Source organism: Dipodomys merriami, unplaced genomic scaffold, assembly GCF_024711535.1.
Source record: "Dipodomys merriami isolate MVZ:Mamm:240054 unplaced genomic scaffold, mDipMer1.0.p SCAF_103, whole genome shotgun sequence".
NCBI lineage: Eukaryota > Metazoa > Chordata > Mammalia > Rodentia > Heteromyidae > Dipodomys > Dipodomys merriami.
This window is the reverse complement of record NW_027202305.1, coordinates 2,645,832-2,670,195: the sequence shown is the minus strand read 5'-3', so window position 1 is coordinate 2,670,195 and position 24,364 is coordinate 2,645,832. Positions and strand designations below refer to the sequence as shown.

The 24,364-nt window shown below is 42.6% G+C and overlaps 3 protein-coding genes across 4 annotated transcripts; all 3 read left to right on the top strand.

Annotated features, from left to right (window-relative positions):
* Positions 1–9,331: 9,331 nt before the first annotated feature.
* LOC138809490 (olfactory receptor 8G50-like) lies at positions 9,332–10,261 on the top strand. The gene has a single exon (XM_069996060.1). The coding sequence runs from the start codon at positions 9,338–9,340 to the stop codon at positions 10,259–10,261; it is 924 nt and encodes a 307-aa protein (XP_069852161.1). The 5' UTR covers positions 9,332–9,337.
* A 4,101-nt stretch (positions 10,262–14,362) lies between these two features.
* Positions 14,363–15,289, top strand: LOC138809481 (olfactory receptor 8G50-like). Its single transcript, XM_069996049.1, has one exon. It carries the CDS (start codon positions 14,468–14,470, stop codon positions 15,287–15,289), a length of 822 nt encoding a protein of 273 aa, XP_069852150.1. The 5' UTR covers positions 14,363–14,467.
* A 4,176-nt stretch (positions 15,290–19,465) lies between these two features.
* LOC138809468 (olfactory receptor 8G5-like) lies at positions 19,466–22,511 on the top strand. 2 transcript variants are annotated; one of them, XM_069996027.1, is made up of 2 exons: positions 19,563–20,466; positions 22,501–22,511. In XM_069996027.1, the coding sequence occupies exons 1-2, from the start codon at positions 19,563–19,565 to the stop codon at positions 22,509–22,511; spliced, it is 915 nt and encodes a 304-aa protein (XP_069852128.1). The 2 variants fall into 2 exon arrangements, with proteins under 2 accessions (XP_069852136.1, XP_069852128.1); XM_069996035.1 differs by lacking the exon at positions 22,501–22,511 and having other exon boundaries at positions 19,466–20,492.
* The last annotated feature ends 1,853 nt before the right edge of the window (positions 22,512–24,364 follow it).

Sequence of the window (24,364 nt, the reverse complement as noted above, 5' to 3'; positions counted from 1 at the left end):
ACAAGGCTGAGACATGCGATATCCCACACCCAGCTCTCCTGTTCTGAATCCCTGGCTACATGCAGTTTATACTCCTAGGTATTTTCATGGCACAAAGGAATATATAATTTAAATATATGAAAAGATGCGCATATGCTCATACTGGCTTATGCATAATATAATCGCTGAGAATAACAATTATTTGAACAAGACACAATATATTGGATTCTATTGTTCTAGCAAAACACAGTAGAAATCCTTTAGGGTGCAAAATGAATGAAAAATCTATGCCAAAGCAGAGTAATGGCTGTGGCTCAAATGGTAGACACCTAGCTTTGAGGAAAAAAAGCTCAGGGGACAATGCCTGAATTTTAACCCTAGGTGCTGAATTTTAGTCCCAGGACCACAAAAAAAGGGGGTGGGCTCAGAGCAATAAATGCTTATGTCCTTTTAGATGTAAGTAGATAGGGATGTATAGGATTGTCAATGTCATGTAAAGCAATTATTTTATGTGCAATGAATCAACAGGGCAAGCAATATTCATAAAAAAACACAGAAAGAAATAAGAAAAAAGTATAGTTCTGTCAAGGAAATGTATTTAAATCTATTAATCTTATGTGTTCTGGAACAAGATTCTGCAGCAATTTGGAGCTTATCTACCACATAGATTGAAGCTTTCCAGGGAGAGGCACTGGGCACTTCTGTGGATCTTTGCTTACCACTTCCATCTTTAATTCTCCCCTCTCACTCCAGCCCAGGAGCCTGGGCATAGTTGAACGGTGTTAGCTATTTGCAGTATCAAGCTGCCCATTTCCTGGTAGATGATATCTTTGCACAGCTGGCCCTCAGCCACTGCCAACTTTGTTATTTATAGAACTATGCCAAGCCACTTGGAATCCAACTGTGGTCAAACTCAAGAAACACATTTAGGTCAGATCACCCCAAAAGCCAGCAGAAGTACAATGGAAATTATTCCTTATTCCTAGTTCTTAATCAGTATAAAAGAAACTTTGAGCTTAGAACTAGAACTCTGAAATGACCACTGTAAATAGTTCCTAACTATAATTTCATTGCAATTAAATTAATATAATTAATGCAATTTATATTGATATAAATTAAGGTACAAAATTTGGAGTCTGGATCCCAGATCTAAGTAGATTCTATCTATTTTAATTAACTTGTTGCATTAATTGAGCAAATGTTTCATGCTATCTAACAAAGAATTTCAGAGAATAAAAAATGAACCAGAAAGAACTATTAATTATGAAACAAATTATGCATCACCCATCACAAAATGAACGTAGTTAAAATATAAAATGGGTCAAATAAGAGAAGCAAGTTCTACCTGTAAATGTTGAGACAGGCCTAGTGTAGCAGACATTTAAATAAAGTTTTATCAGTTGAGGGGATATGAAAGTAGTGGAAAACTTAGAAGAATAAAAAAATTGAGGAATTAGGGACAAAAAAAAAAAAAAGAATCCATGAGAGGCTAAGGCACAAGAGTGACAAGAAAACAAGAAAAATGCCAACAGTTTTCTTTTCCCAATTTGATTTTGTTTATAAGAATAGAATATTTGTTAGATATGGTGCAGCTCTTTATTATAAAATACATATACTCTGTTCAGCTGTGCACCAAGCAATGGTGCTTCCAATACTGGACCACGAATGCAAGGTGCTCTCTTAAGATCATTACAGAACTGGAGAGGTCCTGATGCTCAGTTGCTTTGTAGCCCTTTCAACATGAGAGAGACACATGCGCTCACGTGTTTGTGGTAATGTGGGTATAAACAAACCTACTACACTTCCAGTTATCTGTAAGAACAGCTCAGCATGAGGTACTGGGTTGTAGCAGTGGATCCTTAGGTGACTGGTTTGTGTATTCACTATACCACAGAGGTTTATTTTGTTTGTTTGCTTTGTTTCATTTTTTGTATTATGAAAGTACTGGGGCTTGAACTCAGGGTTTGGGCATTGTTCCTTAGCTTTTCCCCCTCAAGGCTGGTGCTCTATCACTTGAACCACAATTCCACTTCCAATCTTTTGGTGGTATTTGGAGATAAGAGTCTCATGGACTTTCTTGCCCAGGCTGGCGTAGGACTGCAATCTTCAGATCTAAGCCTCCTGAGTAACTAGGATTACAGGTGCATGTTACTGCGTTTGGTTTTATGCTATAGATTTTATTGTTATATTCAGGGGGTGCTTCTGCCTATGAAATAAGGTTTAATTTAAAACTATACTGTTAGGGGCTGGGAAGGTGGCTCAGTGGTAGAGTGCTTGCCTCACATGCATGAGGCCCTGGGTTTGATTCCTCAGCACCACATAAGCAGAAAGAGGTGGAAGTAGCGCTGTGGCTCAAGTGGTCGAGTGCTAGCCTTGATAAAGAGCTGAGGGACAGCGCCCAGGCCCAGAGTTCAGACCCCCTGACCAACAAAAACAAAAAACAAAAAACTATATTGTTAAATCAATAGCAGCTTTATCATCTCATGTGTACTCTGTTTTTAAATTATATCAAGAGGTCTCATGGAGGAACTGATGTAAACCATGCAGGTAATTTGTATAAACATATGCCGTGGTACTCTTGACACAATGACAAAATCACCTAATGACACATTTCTCAGGGCCTGTCCTCACTGATAAGTGAGACATCACGCTTTTATTACATGATAGGACTTTATGGAATCTGTATGATGCTCAGCATGGGGAAGGATGTAGTAGGTTTGTACACCGCTGGTTTCACCCAGGCTGAGGACATAGGCTCTGCTGTCAAGACCCAAAGAGAAGGAAAGTCAGGCTTAGGGGGGTCCTTCGCTGGCCCTGCCTGTGCTCTCCTTGGGCTCTGCACTCGGTTGCCTTGGAGACCCGTCTCCTAGGACCCGTGAGTCAGCCACAGACCAGACCGAGTTCACAGGGTCTCGTGAAATGAGATTGTGAGCAGCAAGGCCAGTGAAAATGCGGCTGAGGAATAAAAACACATCGATCAAATAATTTCCAAAGTCCATCAAACATAACAAGGGCGATTATTTTTGATGCATATTTTACCTCTAACCGTCACATGATGAGGTCCTGCAGGTTCTGTTTGTTGCCGGGTCTGGGAGCGGAGCACACCAGGAGTCTAGTTTCTTTGTTCTATAACTTATCAAATAGTATCTCTTATACATTTTTTTTGCAAACATGAATAAATAAGGTCATGCTTTGTTACTTTCATTCAGAGTTTTATGAATCACAAGTTATTGCTTTTCCAAAATGAAGCTAAGTGTGATAAAGTTCCTGTGCAAGCCAATACCCAGAGGCTTGGAGTCAGGGCCTCAGACGGCCGAAGGGGTAAGCTGCAAGAAGACGCAGCGTTCCTCTTAAAACTTGCTCCCAACTCCAACTCGTAACGGCCACAGATAATCAGATAGAGGCGCTGTGTGTTTTGAGTGGGAAGTCTCAGAATCGGCAGGATGAGGTGGATGCTCACGCTCATGAGGCTCATGACACCGGAAGGTGCCGGAAACCTCAGCCATCTGATCTCAGACCCGGTGACTGTATCCCCGAGACTCTTTATAGGATCTTACCCCAGCAGTCAGTGGTCAGAATCCTCACTTCCTCATTCTTCTCTGTTATCTGGCTGAAACAACTCCTTCCAGCATCTTCCAAATAAATAATGATAAAGGTTCTTTCCTCCTGAATCCCATCACACGATCTCATGCTGTTTGCTGTCCACTTTTCTCATCCTCTGTCCTTCTCTGTATCCTTGGTTGCTCTGCAGATTGTTGATTATTTCCATGCCTAGGTCATCCCAAATGTCATCCAATTATATGATTTTTAAAAAGAGGCCAGCAACACATCTGTATGGTTATACAAGGGACTGATTTAAAGGAATATCATCTAAGTCTACTTTTCCTTTATTGGCAGGCCCTCCCTCATCACTGTGAGACTACAGCCTTTAATCCAAAAGGTCACATGAGCAAGGACAGAAGTAAGGAGCAGAATGGAATAATGAGCAAAAGAGATCAGTTACACTATCAGAAAGCAAATCTGATTCGGTACCGTGCATTTCCTGATTCAGGACAGAGAGATTTCAACAACACTGTGTGCTCCGGTTCTAATCATGATCACGGGGATATTTTCTGACATGCCCTCTTGAGGGTATTTGTGCTTTGTGAAACTCTTCAATATTGACCAGTTGGTTTCATTTAGAAGCCTGTGAGGTTGGTGAAGTTGCAGTAGATATGAACAGCGATCTGCTCTCGGGTCCACATATTAAAGAGATACACTCACAAATAACTTGGGACTTTGCATAGGTTATGCTCAGAGACTAATATTTTACCATCAGTGTCCAGTCTATCAGAGAAATGGGTATACCCAGTGATCTTCCATTAAGGGACCTATGGATTCTGGTTAAAACTTAACTATAATCTGAGTAAATGTGTCCACTTATCAAACAGTTGCATCCTGTTCACGGCTTTCTCTATCCAACATTTAGACTTACTTGAATACTTTTTAAAAACTGGAGTTGGAGGCGTGGCTTCATTGGCAGAGAGCTAGCCAGGAAGCAAAAGCAGCTGCAGGTACTGAGTTCAAGTGCCAGTCCTGAACCTAAAAAAAAAAAAGGAAAAATTATTATTAATATCCTTAAGTAGTTGTACAAAGGGGTTTCTTTTAGACGTTTTGGCATACCTATCTTATTAGTATTATTTTGAGCTGTCTTGAGCAAAATGCTTCACATGGAAGCATGTTCTGCTAGAGTCAAGTCTAGCAATCAAGAGAGGCAATTTGAGTGGCTTAGAAAAAATGTACACTGAGGTCTGGTGTAGGGGCAGCCACAGATAAATATATTTATCTTTTATTAAAGTTCAAACCATCAACAATGAAAAAAAGTACACTATAAAATAATACATATGAAGCCACAATATTTGGTTACAGTTCAACCTAAAAATCTACATGTAGCTGCTTCATTTTTGGTTTCGCATTTTGGCCCCTACTTCATTGTTATGAAATATATTTATCTTTTAAGTTTACTTAAAGAAAACTTGCAGAGGGGCTGGGAAGGTGGCTCAGTGGTAGAGTGCTTGTCTTGCATGCCTGAGGCCCTGGGTTCGATTCCTCAGCACCACGTAAGCAAAAAGAAAAAAGCCAGAAGTGGTGCTGTGGCTCAAGTGGTAGAGCGCTAGCCTTGAGCTGAAGAGCCGAGGGACAGTGCCCAGGCCCAGAGTTCAGGCCCCATGACTGGACCCCCCCACCCCCAAAAAAAGAAAACTTGCAGATTTTCAATGGAAATTTTGTCTTGTTCTGCAAAAATCCATTTGGAGGAAGACGTCTGTTGTTATAGCAACATGTGGAGCTTGTCAGGACAACACACTCAGGGAGAGATTTCCAGTGTTGTAAAACAGAACCTCAACTACTTCCAGGGACTGTAATTTACTGATGGGAAATCAGTGGACCAGGGGCTTGAAGAAGGCTCAGAGTGATGACAAACCAGCTAAAACATTCATGAGGATTTGCTGTTCAGAGAAGTGAACATTGTAGACCACTGGAAAAAGGCAATCTTTCAATGCTAAGAACAGAATATAAAAACCAACAAAGCCCAATAAGCCACTAGAGCCAAGTCTGATGTCCATCTTTATTTATCAGGTAAAGAAGAAAAGACAGAGCCAGGGGCATGCTCATGGTAAAGCAGTTTCCCAGCGAGCACAAAGCTTTGGGTTCAATCGTCCCCACACCATCAATGGCCCAAACCATTCAGTTGGTCTACAGCTGCCAGACGAAGTGCTTAGCCCTTCACCCTGGGGAGGGCATTTCACCTTCAAACCCAAAATGCACGAGACTACTTGCTACCACCTCTACCGTGCTGGATTACAGGTGTGTGGCACCTTGCCTGGCTTGCAATCCCTTTGTGGGTAACAGGTCTTAATAACAAGTAGCAGGCTGAAACAAGAGCATGACTGCAAAGGAAATGAGATGGCAAAGATTTTTCTAACTCAATTAAATAGCTGGCACATCCACACAGAGATTTATATGAAGGAACAAAATTGTAAAGGCACTCAACGTGGAAAGAAGCTGATGTTCTATTCCAACAAGACACAAGGAAGGTTTGGAGACCACTCCGAAACTCTGGTCAACCATTATAGCTATGTTGTCATTGGAGATAAAGATGGTACTGGTAACTAGTCCACACCTGCATTCAAGATGGTGGAAGGGAGCACCTCATTTTAGAGAACAGCAGTCCTCCACAATATTATACCAAGTTCGATTTGCAATTAGGCACAATTTGTAGTTAGGCATACAGAAATGGCAAGTATACAGGATGTGGTAGGTTTCAGGTAGCATATTTAAAACTGAGATTTATACTAAATTTGCAAGTCCTGGTTGTGAGGGTTGATTTATGTTTTGATTCCTAGCAACCCTAAGAGCTAGGGAATGTGGAATTTCCCTTTGATAGATGCGCCGGCAACAGGATCTACTCTCCTCGGTTTTGGAGCTTCGTGTTCCCGTAATGTGAGAGGAGGAAGCGGCACTGGGCATGGTCTGCAGGCAGCATGGAGCCAGGTCTCTTCCTCACTATAAAGGAATGCGAAATGCAAAAGGACAGCTGCATGCTGGCCACAGTGACCCCACGGGTGACCTGCAGCAAATGCTCACGCTCTCCGTGCAAGCCTTCAGCGCTGGAAACGAGCTTGAGTAGGAATGGCGACTCCGCCTTACCTTCTTCTTGAGAATGAGCCCACAGGCTCTTCTCTGCCTCTCCAAATCACCCCTGGCTTCTGATCGCTCATTGCCATGTCCCAGTGGGAAGATGGCACCGGTGGTGGCCCTCTTCCCTTTAGCTTACATTTACAGCCATCCAGGCTTACCTGAGGGGCTACATCTGGTGTTAAGTCAGGAGCCCTAAGCCAGGTGTTCTGTTCAGACATACTGCATATATTCCAGCAGCCACTGTTGGCTTCCTAGTTGTCATGGCAATGTAGGTCAGTGACCATCTGACATCTTTAGTTTCCAAAGTTATCATAAGCAGAACCACACGACGGGGTCCAAACCCCTCTTGTGTTCCCTTGGGACAGAGCATTGGGTCACCGTCATGCTGTCATCTGTCATCCAGTCTCCACATTACTGGCTGCGCTCTGCAGATTGTGCTCTACCGCCCCCTGGTGGATGTAAAGACATTGCCGTTTCCAGGCCACAGACCTTGAAGTGAAGTACATTTGCCAAAATACTGTATCATAAAATGAAGTTTCAAGGGGAAACAAAGGAGGAGGTTACAATGCTTGATAAGAAATGTACTCATGATCTTGCTCATGTAATCGTAACCCCTCTGTACAGTATTTTCACAATAAAAAAGGAAAAAAATTGGAGTTTCTCAGTCCCTGGGGGGAGATGGTGACACATTTTATTTGTGTAGGATAATTTCTATACATGTGCTGTACATCTTAGGTTAAATGTACTCACATACACGTATTTCCTTGAGAGAGTTGACAGAATTATATTTATCTGCATATATCAAAACTTATGTATATATATCAAAACTTACCAAATAGTACACATTAAACATGTGGAGTTTATTGTGCATTACTTAAATCCCAAAAAGCTGAAAAATAAGAACAGACAAGAAAGGTTAAAAAAAGTTCATGTCTAAAGTATCCCACCTTTCAAGGTACAGAATAATTTCATTTACCGAAGCCCTGGCGCCTAACTTCACCTCTTATTCACCTCTCACTCATACTTCGTTCCACCAGAATGGCCCGCCTGCCCCAGCACACGCTCCATATGCTGAGTGTACGCTCCGGCATACACCCGATTCCTCTTACCTGGAAGGACCATGTGTAGGAGTCACTGTGGTGGACCTCCCTCCCCTGCAGGGCCTTCAACAATTCTTCCGTGGACCATAGCATAGGTTCTGGCCCAGGTATTCACTGTCCCATGCACTTTCTTCTTTTCTAAGGTGTTGAAGTGTGATCTTGCGACTTTCATGAAGACATGGGCCTGTGACCTATCAGCACAGATCTCACCTTCCACTAAGCTGTCAGAATGCTCTAGATCTTTCTAGTTTGCAGTGATTTGGGGGATGCTGGTCATGTATGTTACTGAATAGCTCCAGTCTGGATGATGGGTTTGAACTTGGGTAGATTGAGGTTATGTTTCTTTAGAGGGAGACCACAGGAGCCCCATGACTCCCTAGTCAGGTCAAAGGTCAGGACATGCAGCCCTGCCCTGGAGGATGGGTGATGGTGCTCAGTGCACCAGAGAGAATACCCACGTAACTCTACAGAAATTGATGATAGTCGTTTCTTTATTTCTTTAGCATCCGCCTTGTAAAAAAAAAACCCAGAAATGCTGACTTTTAAAAGTGGTGTATCATTGGACTTCATATTGCCTCTCATGTTTGCATGTTTTTAACATACAATCTAACAGGAAGGCATGCACAGGAGCGGCACTATTATCAGCCCTTGAGAACCAGTGGGGAAGTGTGAAGTTCTAGTTGTTTTGGGAAAAGATTCTCCTGAGATTTCATTACTGCCCTCTGTTCCCACCTAGTCTCTCATCGCCTGTCCTGCGTAGAATGCCATCACATCAGCCGACGTGTGCAGAGGGGCGGGCAGAGGTGAGCACCCACTTCATGAGGGAGCAGGATGAGTGACCCAACTCCATGTCAGTTTTGCCTTCTGAGCAAAGGAGAGGAAAATACCCCTACGCGAAGTCCCAGGAAGACGGAGAAGTGAGCCTGAACCCTAGACTTTAAATCTCGGAATCCCTTTTTATAGTCTCTCTCAGCACAAACAGAGATGAATGAGGTATGTACAACAAGTCCAGAGATGGAAAATACAGCAATCATCACCTGCAGAGATGAGGTGGGGGACAGTAAATGGGTGTAGAAATATTGGACAAGTCATTTCTGAAGGCACAGATAGTGCTTTTAGTTACAACACATTAGTGCATGGTTTAGAATTTAATAGACATAATATTAAGTATTGCAACATAGCCTATATGTTTCAGCACTAAGTGTGAGACTGACCGTGGGTATCTTGTGGATGTTATTATTTTACTACAAAATCAGTTTGCTTGACCTAGGAGAGAATACTAGAATGAAGGCAAAGTGCCCAGTGTACTCACTCAGATGATCCTGGAGTTGAATGTGGGGTTGAAGGGACTAGATACAAATAATGGTAGCTCTTCCTAAACAGGTCACAAATCAAGTTCTCTTTATATGAGAGACCATGCTGGCAGGATCTCAAGGTCTTTGATTGCTGAAATAAATAAGATTTAGGAGTAGCGAGAAGTGGACTAAAAGGCTTCAGTGACATTTCACATTTCATTACCATTCAGGACAATAAGTGCCTCATAAACGTTCTTCTTTCCTTACATACAATTGTCAAAGGAAATGGCCCCAGGAAACCACTCCGCAGTGACTGAGTTCACCCTGGCGGGGCTAACGGAGAAGCCAGGGCTCCAGCTGCCCCTCTTTCTCCTCTTCCTGGGGATCTACGTGCTCACGGTGCTGGGGAACCTGGGCATGATCGCGCTGATCGCGCTCAGTTCTCACCTGCACACCCCCATGTACTATCTCCTCAGCAGTCTCTCCTTCATTGATGTGGGCCAGTCCACTGTCATCACCCCCAAAATGCTGGCGAGCTTTGTGACAGAGAACACCATCTCCTATCCTGAATGCATGGCTCAGCTCTACTTCTTGTGTGTTTTTGCAATAGCCGAGTGCCACATGCTGTCTGCCATGGCCTACGACCGCTACGTGGCCATCTGTAAGCCCTTGCTCTACAATGCCACCATGTCCCGTGGAGTCTGCTCCTGGATGGTGGCTGGTGTGTACAGCGTGGGGTTGATTGGTGCCACGGCCCACACAGTCTTCATGCTAAGACTGAATTTCTGCCAGGCAGACATAATAAACCATTACTTCTGTGACCTTTTCCCATTACTGGAGCTCTCCTGCTCCAGCACGTTTGTCAATGAGGTAGTGGTCCTGTGCTTCAGTGCATTTAATATCATCGTCCCCAGCCTCACCATCCTGGGCTCCTACATCTTCATCATCGCCCGCATCCTCCGCATTCGCTCCGCCCAGGGCAGGTCCAAGGCCTTCAGCACTTGCAGCTCCCACATCTCCGCTGTGGTTGTCTTCTTCGGCACTCTAGCCTTCATGTACCTGCAGCCATCCTCAGTCAGCTCCAGGGACCAAGGGAAGGTGTCCTCTGTGTTTTACACCATCATTATCCCCATGCTGAACCCCTTGATCTACAGCCTGAGGAACAAGGATGTCAAAATTGCTCTAAAGAAATTCCTGGGAAAAAAGTAGTTTTCTATAAAAAATTAGTATTTTGCTTTCATAATGAAAAAAAGTACGATTTCCAGAGGTTTGACGAGGACTCAGACTGAGATGCTTGATCAAGCACGGGCAGGTGCCTGCCATGCCTGGACTGCTGCGGACACAATGCCAAAGACAGGACTGAATTCCCAGCTTCAGACCCTGGGACGGCGTTTCCCTGGGAGGCCCGGAGTCAGCGGCGTGTGGGAAGCTGTCTCGCGTCTGAATGCCACTGACATGTTTCAAAGTAAACTGCGAGGTCGATGCTTTCTGTATGTTTGAACATCTCTTTCAAGGCCAGAGCTATTCACAATAAATGAGAATAAATACATTGGTTCAACATCATTTGATAGTCTTCGAAGTTTGTTTCCTGGCTTTCTTATGCATGTGTTAGCACACAAATCTAAAAGAATTTGTAAAATAATTGAAGGATTTGAGATATGCAGGAGGTGTGAGGAACTAAAAATTAGACAATAAGAGAGATGTGACTGGTGCAAAGACAGGAGGGAGCTCACCTCTGCTTTGTCTCCAAATACAAAGATGTCTCCTCTGTTACTGTTTCTGTCAAGAAAGGCTCCTTGGTCCTAACAAGAACTGTCAGCTCCTTCACAACGGCTTTGTGCTCTCCACTTCATTTTAAGGTTTGAATCAACACAGGAGAACTATCTGTCTCCTGATGTTCCTGAGGTATTTTGTTAGGAAGTTCTTGCCTTTTACAATTTTAAAAGGTAGATTTTTGGGGGGCAATTTTCCACATGACTATTAATAAATAGATTGTTGTCTCTACTTTCTATTTTTTCCACTTGTGAATAATCACCTTAAGATGATTGCTTTAGTGTAGGTCCTAAAATGTTTTGAAATTTTAAATTGGTTGTTGATAAGCTCCCTAGAGCTCTAACTTTATCTCTCACGACCTTGCTTTCAACCCATAGTCCAGCAAGGATAGTGTTTTATGTTCAAAAAGGGGGAGCCCACAGGAAAAGGGAATTTCTGATCGTTTCTTGAGTGATAACGTTCTAGTAGGTTGTCATGGTCCTATCTGGTGGTGAATCAGTGTCTTATCACCTGTGGCTGGCCTGTGAAATTCCCATATGCTTTGGACATCACTTGTGTGAACACATGAAGCAATGCGTGCAGTAAACATACAGTGCGTATGGTTGTGTGGAGCAGCGAATCCCACGACGCGGCAATGATCCTGCCCCACCACACCCTCTCTTCATTGTGGTTGTGTCTCTGTTTTAACCTCCATCATGTCTTCCAAACTCCACAGGTCTTTTCGATGTCAGCCCCGTGCGTTTCTTCCTCCATTCGCAGCACTCCAGGCTGTAATCATGTTCACTTCTGCTTCATCTCACAAAACACGCTCACGCACGCTCTCCTGTGTGCTTTACTACTGATCTATGCTTGAGAACGATAAATTGTCAAGTGCTTGATAAAAAAAAATCTTGCTTGCATATGTCTTTTTTTATTTTGTTTTCTTGTGCCAGTACCATGGCTTTGAAATCAGGGCCTTCTGCTCTCACTTGACTTTTCCACTCAAGGGTGGTGCTCTACCTCTTGATCCACAGCTCCACTTCTGGCTTTATTTTGCTAGCTCTTTTGGACATAGAGAGTCTCGTGGTTTATTCTGACTTCAAATTGCCACTCTCAGATCTCAGCCTCCTGAGTAAGTAGGGTTATATGCACCACTACCACATGTATATTTCAATTCTAAAATTTAATAATTGTTGATGATGAGCATTTCCATGCAGTTAAATTTTTATAGTATAGATATCCTTAAACTTTAAACAAAAAGGGCAGAATTTAGCTGTAGACACAATTTATACTAAAAAAAAATCCAAGCTTTAAGAAAAAGTAAAACCATTAGAAAATATATTAAGGACATTTTCATTACAAATATTATCTCAGTATCACTTTTAACTGATTTGCGTAACAAAATTATATTAGATGAAATATAATTTTACTCACTAGTAGTTTAATATGAAAATATCTATGTGGTATATGTTTTCATGTGTCCTCAGCATTTCCCTTTTAATTTTAGAAGGAAAAGTCCGCCCATTTCCCTCCATTTTTAGGAATTCCTCAGAGGTCTTAGAAAAATCTTTGAAGTAACAAGAGAGCTCAGTGAAATCTTTTTTCATTCAAGCCTCAAGTTAAATATACTTTTGGAATCAATTAAATACATGGAAACAAAATCTTTCAAATCTTACAAAGATTTCTGTCCCCATTTTTCTAGTCCCCCACCCTTTTGGGAAACCACCTTCATCATTTCCTTTAGTGTACGTCTAAAAAACTTCCTAAAATTTTCAATTTTACAATGTGCTGTTATTGAACTCACTAGAGACCTGACGTTATCTTTCATAGCATGTTAAAAAAATCCATAACTGAACAGAAATCATTCATCAGGCCAGTGTGATAAAGTGCAGCCTGAGATACATAAGCCTGGGGACTTGTAATGGTGTCCCTCCCCATAGAGTCCGCACTGGGGACAGCGTTCTAGCGGGAGGCCATTATCTCATCCCCGAGCACAGTCTCTTTACCTGCTGCATGCATAAATTGTCACATGCAAGCTTTCACGATGGACACATGTCTGTGAGCCCTCGCTCCCTCGGAGATCAACATTGGTTTCCAGAAGATAGTTTTGAGGATCACTGTCTCCCATGTTCACAGACATTATTTTCTTCCTTATAGTAGAGAAGCAGAGCACTCAACACTGAACGTTCTGGGAAGAAAAGGGGTATGTCTGAAGGTTTACTTTTTTTTTTTTGGGTCTGGTCGTGGGGCCTGAACTCTGGGCCTGGGCGCTGTCCCTCAGCTCTTCAGCTCAAGGCTAGCGCTCTACCACTTGAGCCACAGCGCCACTTCCGGCTTTTTTTCTTTTTGCTTATGTGGTGATGAGGAATTGAACCCAGGGCCTCATGCATGCAAGGCAAGCAAAATTCTGGTTGTGATTTTTGCAGTATAATGATAATTCTGAGTTGTCACCGCTTCCTTCTGCGAGACCTTCTAATGTTTACTCTTCAGAGGCAACATTGCCCTTTCAGAGACAGTCACAGAAAATTAAGGCTGTGCGAGATCATTTATGAGATGTTGCTATAAGTGAGTCTCGGAGTTAGACAAGGCAGCAAAGGTTACCGGCAGTTGAGAAGTAGAGGAGACAGTGAACAGATATTCAAAGAGTCCATTTACATTATGAAACAAGACCTAATGATTCTCTGTAAAGTGTAGTGTTTTGTGCTAACAATGTCATAGTGTGAATATCAAAATTTCAGATGGTGAGTTTTATATTAAGTATTCTTACCACCCCAAAGTATCCCAAACAAAACAATTACAAAACACAAAGTAGCATAAAGAATTTAGGAAAGCAATAAAAATATCGAATACCTTGATAATGCTCCTGTGACCGTGAACATTTGTGAATGGCCACATTGATCACATTGTATGTTAGATATGCAGTCTTTGCATTTTAATCCTTCTCCCAATTAATTTTTAAGGAATAACCAACCAACACATTTTCCTTGTAGAAAGCAACAACATTTTCCTTATAATTTATTCATTAGGAATTTATTCAGGCAGAGGAGGTTGAGCCCCTGATCGAGGGCAATTCGTTTGGGAATTTTCTACCAGGGTCTCAGGACACAGAGGTGGGAGGACATGGCAGAAGAGGACTTAGGAATGAAGACATCGGGTCAGAACCAGTCTCAGGGGGAGGTGGAGTGAGTCAGAGCCTCACACTACTGTCTGAGACACCACGGCAGGACAATAGAAAAATGGAGCCTTTGTGATGGGGATGTGTATTTATGGGCATAACATTGTGGGAGACAAGTAAAGCGGAAAGACAGGTCATTGGTGACCTAAAAAAATGCTGGCTGGATATGTTCCTGTAGGATACGTTTCTTGCTTTTGTTATGTATTCCACCACAGATGGGGCTCCAAGGTTTTGACTGCTGACGCAGGTGAAGAGATCATAGAGAGCCAGAGACACCTGGCTGAAGGGACAGACAGAGGCCGTCGGTAGCTCATTGAATGACAGAATCATCAATGGCTGTGTCGCAGTTTTTCCCCTCTTTGGACATGGTCTTCCCAGAGGAAAGAGCAAAGGGAAATCACTCACCAGTGACCGAGTTTCTCCTCTGTGGGCTAACGGAGAAGCCAGAGCTCCAGCTGCCCCTCCTCCTCCTCTTCCTGGGGATCTACATGCTCACGGTGCTGGGGAACCTGGGCATGATCGCGCTGATCGCACTCAGTTCTAACCTGCACACCCCCATGTACTATCTCCTCAGCAGTCTCTCCTTCATTGACTTCTGTCAGTCCACTGTCATCACCCCCAAAATGCTGGTGAGCTTCGTGACAGAGAACACCATCTCCTATGCGGAGTGCATGGCTCAGTTCTACGTCTTCTGTTTTTTCATTATCGCTGAGTGTCACATGCTCTCTGCCATGGCCTACGACCGCTACGCGGCCATCTGTAAGCCCTTGCTCTACAATGCCACTATGTCTTCTCAGGTCTGTTTCTGGATGGTCGTTGGGGTTTATGGCTTGAGTTTGATTGGCTCCACAGCCCACACAGGTTGCCTGCTCAGGCTGAACTTCTGTAATGGTATAATAAACCACTACTTCTGTGACCTCTACCCGTTACTGGAGAGCGCCTGCTCTAGCACGTTTATCAACCAGGTTGTAGGGTTGAGCTTCTGTGCATTTAATATCATCATTCCAAGCCTGACTACCCTTAGCTCCTACATCTTCATCATCGCCAGCATCCTCCGCATCCGCTCCACCTCGGGCAGGTCCAAGGCCTTCAGCACCTGCAGCTCCCACCTCTCCGCGGTTGCCATCTTCTATGGTTCTACGGCCTTCATGTACCTCCAGCCATCCTCAGTCAGCAACATGGACCAAGGGAAGGTGTCCTCTGTGTTTTACACCATCATTATCCCCATGCTGAACCCCTTGATCTACAGCCTGAGGAACAAGGATGTCAAGGCGGCTTTATATAAGTTTATTGAAAAGAAACATTTCTGATGAAAAGGAGTAATGTGACCTGGGCACACACCTGTAGTCCTAGCAACTCAGGAGGCTGTGATCTGAGGATGGAGATTCAAAGCCAGCCCCAGGCAGGGAAGTCTGTGAGACCTTTATCTCCATATAACCAGCAAAAAGCCAAAAGCAGAACTATGACTCAGGTGGTAGAGTGGAAAACTATGAGTGCAAAAACTAAGGGATACATGGTTTCCCTTATTTTTTTATTTTTATTTTTTTTAGTCTAGTGGTGGGCCTGAACTCTGGGCCTGGGGGCTGTTCCCCAGCTCTTCACCTCAAGGCTAGCGCTCTACCACTTGAGCCACAGCACCACTTCTGGCTTTTTTCTTTTTGCTTATGTGGTGCTGGGGAATTGAACCCAGGGCCTCATGCATGCAAGGCAAGCGCTCTACCACTGAGCCACCTTCCCAGCCCTGGTTTCCCTTATTTGCAATAACTAGTATATGTCTGGGACAAGCAGAAAAAGGTCAGATAAGATGATAGTAAGCAAAATGAACTCCAAGATAGGGACACAAGTAGTTTTTTCTTCCTTGCTATTGTTTCTAACATATTTATAAGGTACCATGTGATTTTTTTTATTGCTTTGTACGTCACTCCCCCATGGTATATCCTGTTTTCACTGTATTTGATGTTGGTATAATTTGGGGAGGGGAAGGAAAAAACAAAATGTTTAAATAGGGATACAGGTGGACCCATTGCAACAATGAGATGTACAAGACACTATGTTGAAAAACGAACTTTATAATTTAGGTGGGGGGGGTGTAGGTGAGGAGGTGGGAGAGAAGGGATAGTAGGGGAAAAACAAAGGAGGAGGCAACAATGCTGGATAAGAGATGTACATATGACCTTGATCTTGTAGCTGTAACCCCTCTGTACAGTATTTTCACAATAGAAAACTTAATTAAACAGTGAAAAAAAACCTAAGGGATAGCACCCAGGCTTTGAGTTCAAGCTCCGTGAGTGGCACAAAAATAAAGTTAAAAAGCATAATTTTCTTAAGCCAGGTGTAGGTTCATGCAGGTGTTCTAGGTTCTCGGAAAGTGGTGAGAAGAGGTTCCATACCAACACACAGAGCATAAGACTCTTATCTGAAGAATGAACTCAAAAAGTGGACTGGTAATGTACCTCTGTCCTAAGTACCACAAAAAGGAAAGAAATTTATGAATTTAGGTTGTTTCCTAACACAATGGGACAGAGACAGCAATGGATGCCTGTTACTCATCCACTTCAGGTACTTACTTGGTAGTGGGAAGAAAAGTTTTTGTAGCAGGACTGGACTCACAGGTTTGAACACCTGGAGGACATGGCCTCTCCTGCACGCCTGAGTCCTTCTACATGGGGTACGCCATGTCATTCTGACACCATGAATGTTCTCTAAAAGTGACTCCCTCTATTTTTATGGATATAGCTGTTTGGGGAGAAGACTCGCTTACATGGAATCAGCAAATAAATATATTTGTTCAATATCCCTGGATTGTCTCCATATTTTTTTGTGTCTGGCTTTCTTACCTAATTGTGTTTGTAAACAATATGAAAATATAATCTCTAAAATAGCTAATTAACCCTTTTGGAATATATAAGCTGTAAGTAATCGCGACACTTATTAAACATGCAGCATTACACTACAAAGTATGGGATCAGGGAATGTGGAAAAAGAGCTCTTACTCATAGGCAATAACAACATATAAACAGCATCTTGGAAGAAGACGACAATTTTAAACAGGACCTGCTGAAGAATAATGAGCCAATTGGGGAAATGTCAGCGAAGGTGGTTCTTTCTCCCTGGAGCTTGGTTCTGGGGGAATGACAATCCTTGGAGAGTGTTGCCCTCATAATATTTAGTACCCGATGAATTTAAACTTGGAACACTTCATAGCCCAGATGGCTGGGAAAAGGAAGATATCCACTACCCAGAAGCTAAATAAGCATACACGAAAACCATGTGCTTTGAAATGTTGACCTGTGATGCAAACCAGCTTCAAAGAGAACTTTGAGTCACATGTAAGGCCCTGGTTCTCAGCGATGAAGATTGCAGAACTCGGGGGTACCCGTGATTCCCAATACCAGCCTGAGAATCATTTGCAAGGGGCAAAACAAGTTTGATATTGGGAATTTTCAGGCAGAAAGAAGGTGAGTGTGTTCATCTCACACTCGTGACGTGAAACTACGAGGCCTGGAAATAATTATTATGCAAAATCAGGCATTTGTTCCCATAGACTTTCATTTGACTAGTTACTCATAAAATACATCTCAAGCCCGCTGTGGTATGCTGGATGTGTGTTTATTACACTGTAACCCTGGACTGTCTCCCAGAGTGAAAGGTGTAGCACACAGAGAAAATACTTCGTTGTTCAGAAGTGTAGATCTCTGAGCACCAAGTGGATGGCCCAATCCATCACAAGGTTTTGCAGAATGGCTCCACAGTTGCCACATTATGGAAGAGATAGGAGAGAAAATAAATATTCGAGCAGTGCCACAGGCTGCCACAGTAACTCCCCACGACTCCAGTGCCCACAGACCAACACACTGGGGTTCAATTTCCATGGGCCATGAATTGGATAATTTATGCTACAGATCTCAAGGGGATTACTGTCTAATCATTTATTACAACATACTTGAATAAGCCAGGATAATTCATTGTAGTCTACGAATTTAGTTTTATCAACTGAATCTGAATTTTTAATTGCTTTATTTGACTTCTGTTAGAATATGAGCTTCTCTGAAATTATTGCTATGTTTCATGTGAATTGAGCTCAACACTGACCAAAAATGAAGCTTGGGATGTATTTACATCAGTCTACATTTCTACACTGGCAATTAGTCCCATAAGTCTGAAATCTAGCTCATAAGACTCATACTAAAATAGTGTTCTGAGATTCATTCTGTTGCTTGGATTTCTGTGTATTTCTTTTTAAGGCTCAGTAGTAGTCTAGATAAGATAGATACATACATATATAGATAGATGATAGATTTGTGGATACATACATAGAGACATAGGTTGTCAATTCATCCTCAATTAACATATTGGTTGTTTATAATTCCAGGGCATGGGTAATAGAGCTACCATGAAAAATTTTGTACAAAGTTTTATACAGCAATTGTTTATGTGCTCTCAGGTAAGAACCATGAGGCAGGATAGATCACACAGTGTCTAAATAATTGCCAAGCTGTTAGGGACTTTCAGATCTCTCATGTTTCAATTGCTTTTCAACAAATTCTACTCTAATATATTTGGACTATGGGTCTGGGAAGTTGGCTCAGTGGTAGAGTGCTTGCCTTGCATGCCTGAGGCCCTAGGTTTGATTCCTCAGCACCACATAAGCAAAAAGAAAAAAGCCAGAAGTGGCCCTGTGGCTCAAGTCGTAGAGTGCTAGCCTTGAGTTGAAGAGCTGAGGGACAGCACCCAGGCCCAGAGTTCAGGCCCCACGACCGGACCCAAAAACAAAACAAAACAAAAATAATGTATTTGGACTTTTACTTTGGTGCATGCAAAAGTTAACCCATCTACTCTATTCAACAAATAAAAAGTTACACGTATCAATCTGCATTTCTCAGTTCTGCCTTGTGCTCCCAACTTTCACAAAAGTCAAAGGAAACATTGAGCTATTAAGATCAGTGTTTCTGAAATTTGACATCTGTAATAATCAGTTATTTTCCAACTGGTAGAATATTGCCACAATAATGACTGTGCTCATTTTCTCACTGATAAATTTCTTATTTTTTAAAAAATAAGACGCGTGGTTTGAACTCAGGGCCTGGGTGCTGTCTCTGTGCTTTTTCACTCAAGGTTAGTGCTCTACCACCTCGAGTCACAGCTCTTCTTCCTCATTGATAAATTTCTGCCAAATTTATTTTGTTGTGTTTTCTTATTTACTGTAGCTATTGTGTTTGTTTACATAACAAGAAAAGCTGGAGAATTTTTGTAGAATTCTTATTTCCTGATGCAAGAAGCTGAACAGGTTGACTATCAGAAGCAATTACTCTGAGGTTACTAAACATGACCATGTGTAGGCAGGAGTTCTTCTTCCAGCTGCCACTCAACCAGCTTTACTCACGTTCACGGCATTCTCCATGTAACTAAATACCTACATCTCAACCTAGAAATATGAATGTGAAATCTTTGCAATATTCAAAAAAGAAAACAGCTCAAAGGTTTTCAAGGGTGTCACCTTGTTCCAAAAGGAGCATGATGGCAGCCATGTCCCTCCCACAACAATGCTCTTTTCTCCTCCCTTTCAGACTCTGAACACAGGACATGGCCCCAGGAAACCACTCCACAGTGACTGAGTTCATCCTGGCGGGGCTAACGGAGAAGCCAGAGCTCCAGCTGCCCCTCTTCCTCCTCTTCCTGGGGATCTACGTGCTCACGGTGCTGGGGAACCTGGGCATGATCGCACTGATCGCGCTCAGTTCTCACCTGCACAACCCCATGTACTATCTCCTCAGCAGTCTCTCCTTCATTGATGTGGGCCAGTCCACCGTCATCACCCCCAAAATGCTGGCGAGCTTTGTGACAGAGAACACCATCTCCTACCCAGAGTGCATGGCTCAGCTCTTCTTCTTTCTTGTTTTTGCTATCTCAGAGTGCTACATGCTGGCTGCCATGGCTTATGACCGCTACATGGCCATCTGCAGCCCGTTACTTTATAATACCATCATGTCCAATCAGGCCTGTGTCATCCTTGTGCTAGGGGTCTACACCATTGGTGTAGTTTGTGCATCTGCTCATACAGGCTTCCTGCTGAGGGTTCACTTCTGCAAATTTAATGTTATCAATCATTATTTCTGCGATCTTATTTCTGTCCTGAAGCTCTCCTGTTCTCCCATCTATGTCAATCAAATACTGATTCTAATATTTAGTGGAATTAATATTCTTACCCCCAGCCTCACCATCCTGGGCTCCTACATCTTCATCATCGCCAGCGTCCTCCGCATTCGCTCCGCCCAGGGCAGGTCCAAGGCCTTCAGCACCTGCAGCTCCCACATCTCCGCAGTTGCTCTCTTCTATGGTTCTGCCGCTTTCATGTATCTGAATCCATCCTCTGTCAACTCCACAGACCAAGGGAAAGTGTCTTCCGTGTTCTACACCATCACGGTGCCCATGCTGAACCCCCTCATCTACAGCCTGCGGAACAAGGACGTCAGCATCGCCCTGAAGATGTTCGGGAAAAGAACAGTCCTGTGAAAAGAAGTGATGCAAATGTATTTGATTAACTGTCCTGCTTAGAACCTTGCACCAACCAAGAGCTGTTGGCTTAATCTATCTACCCTTACCTTTCTTTGTTTCCTGAGATTATACGGACACTGTTTCTTTTCCTGTGGAACTATTCATGTCATAGTCTCTGTTTTTTCTCTCATAATTATCCCTGAGACACACGCTATGGAAGTGGGGATTCACAAGTCACCAGTGTCTTCTCCTTCCCCTGCCCCATCATGTTGGATCAAAGCATAGTCCTTAACATAAGGAAATGCCACCTTCCCAGCCCAGCGGCCTCTCCTCCTTATTTCAGAACACGGCATCTCTCGTATCTATAGTATAGTGACCTTAAGATGTATATCTCTCTATCTTGGAAATGATGTTTTTCTACCATAACCTTCCTCAAACATTTTTTTCCCTCACTATTTTTTTTAAATTTTTTTTTGGGGGGTCCGGTCGTGGGGCCTGAACTCTGGGCCTGGGCGCTGTCCCTCAGCTCTTCAGCTCAAGGCTAGCGCTCTACCACTTGAGCCACAGGGCCACTTCCGGCTTTTTGCTTTTTGCTTATGTGGTGCTGAGGAATTGAACCCAGGGCCTCATGCATGCAAGGCAAGCACTCTACCACTGAGCCACCTTCCCAGCTCCTTTTTTTTAATTTTTAGGAGATTTTTATTTTTATTTTTATTGTCAAGGTGATGAACATTGGGGTTACAGTTACATAAGGTAGTGAGTACATTTATTTAAGGTTGCTCTCCTTTCTTATTAAAAAAAAAATAGTTGGCTTCAACATCTGAATTAGAGAGCCACCTGTATGTTATAAGCTCACTCCAATACACACTTTTCCATTCACTCTTTTTTTGTCTATGATTTTATTATTGTTGTTTTTTTTATTGTAAAGATACTATACAGAGGGTTACAGTTACATGAGTGAGGTAATGAGTACACTTCCTCTTGAACATTGTTACCCCCTCCATTGTTTTCCCCCTACCATCCCCTCCCTCCCTACCTTCCCCAAGGTTCTTTTTTTTTTTTTTTTGATTGTGATTAAGTGATTACATAATTTCCTGAATTTCACAGTATTGTGGAATAATGATGCTCATTTAAAGTCACAAGTTCATTCTAACTTTCCTGGAGCAAATTGTCTATCACAGTCTGTAACATATAACGGTGTTCACATGTTATACACCATACCATTCACTCTTAGCTTTAGAACAATTTGCAGCCAATGTCTAGGTCTATACCACCTGGTGATATCAGCGAAGTCTCTACCTTATATATAAGGCTCAACATCACAGCTCTGGTACCCAGAAAACGTCTGCTGTGGAGTAGGTCCTTGATAATGTTCTTGAGATTTATTTCCTCTTGTAAGATTTATTCTCCCTTTATGAAAATCAGTGTGTATGCAACATAATTATCACCCTTTAACCATTTAAGTGCAGCTATCTAAAATGGAAGTGGAGGTAAGGTTTAATGTGATAGCTTTGAGCCAAAAAGTCACACAAGAGCACAATGCCCTGGGTTCCAACCTCAGGGCTGTCAGCAAAAATAAGGCATCCTTTTAAAAATTCAAGAGACAAAGGGTAAACAAAGGCAGCAGTGATACTAGATACTGTGTTGAAAATTAACTATATAACTTGTAGGTGGGCATGGGAGGAAAAAACAGGAGAGAAGGAGGGAAGGAGTGAAGGAGTGACCTTGTCCAAAAGCATATGTACTCTTTACCTGACATGTCACTCCAACCCTCTGTATATTACCTTTATAGTAACGGTAACAAAAAAAAAATTTTTTTTTTTTGGTTCCGGTCGTGGGGCCTTGAACTCTGGGCCTGAGCGCTGTCCCTCAGCTCTTCAGCTCAAGGCTAATGCTCTACCACTTGATCCACAGCCACTTCCAGCTTTTTCCTTTTTGCTTATGTGGTGCTGAGGAATCGAACCCAGGGCCTCAGGCATGCAAGGCAAGCACTCTACCACTGAGCCACCTTCCCAGCCACGGTAACAAAATTTTTAAAAATTCAAGAGACAGCAAAAGTTTTTTTTTTTTTTTATTGTGAAAATACCGTACAGAGAAGTTACAATTACATGGGCAAGATAACGAGTACATTTCTTATCAAACATTGTTGCAGCAAAAGTTTCCTTTACAGTGATCTGCAGCTAGGTATAAATAGCTGCAGATGATAAAGAAAAAGATACAAAAAATGTAATAATATGAGATGTCAGGCCAATTACTCTTTGAAATAGAGATTTATATTCTCTTAAAAACAGCCCAATTACTTTTTCCTTTAAATATAGAAACACTATAGCTTGGGATAGATGCTACATAAGAGTCCTATTATTAGAAATAGAATAGGACATTTAAATTATTATGGGAACTAGTAGGTCTGAAATGGTTGGGAATGTAGAAAATTGGGGGTAGGATAAACCATAAAATGTGTAAAGATCTTCAGAAGAAAAGTGTCAGCATTTGCTCCTCCATGCTTTTTTGTCAGTGCAGCTAGATATTTACAGTGAGATAATTATTACTTGTTAAAATGAAAATAAAATTGACACTAAAAAACAAGTTGTGCAATAGTAGAATTTTGATAATTACTGTGAAATTTTATGCTGACACAGGCCTGTTGGCTGGGACTCATAAAGAATAGCTCTTAAGATGGTGAAGTGAGATCAGTCTCAGCCTCTTTTGTTTTCAGCAATCTTTTATCTATAAAAACCTACAAGAAAACCATCTGAAAGCTCAGCCCATGACCCTTAGGGGACAGGTTCAGGGCTGGCCTTTGCAAGACAACCCAGAAGTCTATACCACGGAGCTGCGACATATCAATCCAACACTGAACTTTATTTTCTAAACTCTTGTTAAACTTTTCCACATTCATACACTGATCCATATTAAATTATCACAACCCTTAGGTCTACATTTGGTTTTATCAATCTCTGAATCATTGTGGTTAAAGGAGTCAGCCTTGTTTCCTTTGATTTCCTCAAGAGAATTATAATCCACCCACTCTCTTCAACACACAATACTCACACACAATACAAAACACACACACTTACACATATACACACAGACATACACACATACACACCACACACATAGTATGTGAATAGTTTTTTCTTTGTTTTGAAAGTTGTGGGGCCTGAACTCTAGGCCTGGGCGCTGTCCCTCAGCTCTTCAGCTCAAGGCTAGCGCTCTACCACTAGAGCCACAGTGCTACTTCCTGCTTTTTCTGCTTGTGTGGTGCTAAGGAATCGAACCCAGGGTCTCATGCATGCAAGGCAAGCACTCTGCCACTGAGCCACCTTCCCAGCCCTGTGAAGTTATTTTTATAGGCCTGATTTTTTTTTGTTTTGTTTTGTTTTGTTTTTTGTCGGTCATGGGGCTTGAACTCTGGGCTTGGGCACTGTCCCTGCACTCTTTGGCTCAATGCAAGCACTCTACCACTTGAACCACAGCACCACTTCTGGTTTTCTAGTGGTTTACTGGAGATGAGAGTCTCATGTGGACTTTCCTGCCCAGGCCGGCTTTGAATTGTGATCACCAGATCTCAGCCTCCTGAGTAGCTAGAATCCTACTACTCAGGCGTGAGCCATTGACGCCTGGCAGGCCTGATTTGTTTTACTGCAAATTCATGGGCTTAAAAGAATAAAACCTCACTGGAGGCCAGGGGCACAGGCTGCTAAGCCTAGCTACACCATTAGAGGATTTGAGTTTCACAGCTAGCCCAGGTAGAAAAGACTGTGAGACATATCTACAAAATAGCCAGCAAAAAGCTGAGTGGGAGGTGTGGCTCAAGTGGAAGACATCAGCTGAATAATCTAGCCAAGCAAGCCATAGACCCCGAGTTCAAATCTCAGTATCAGAAAAAA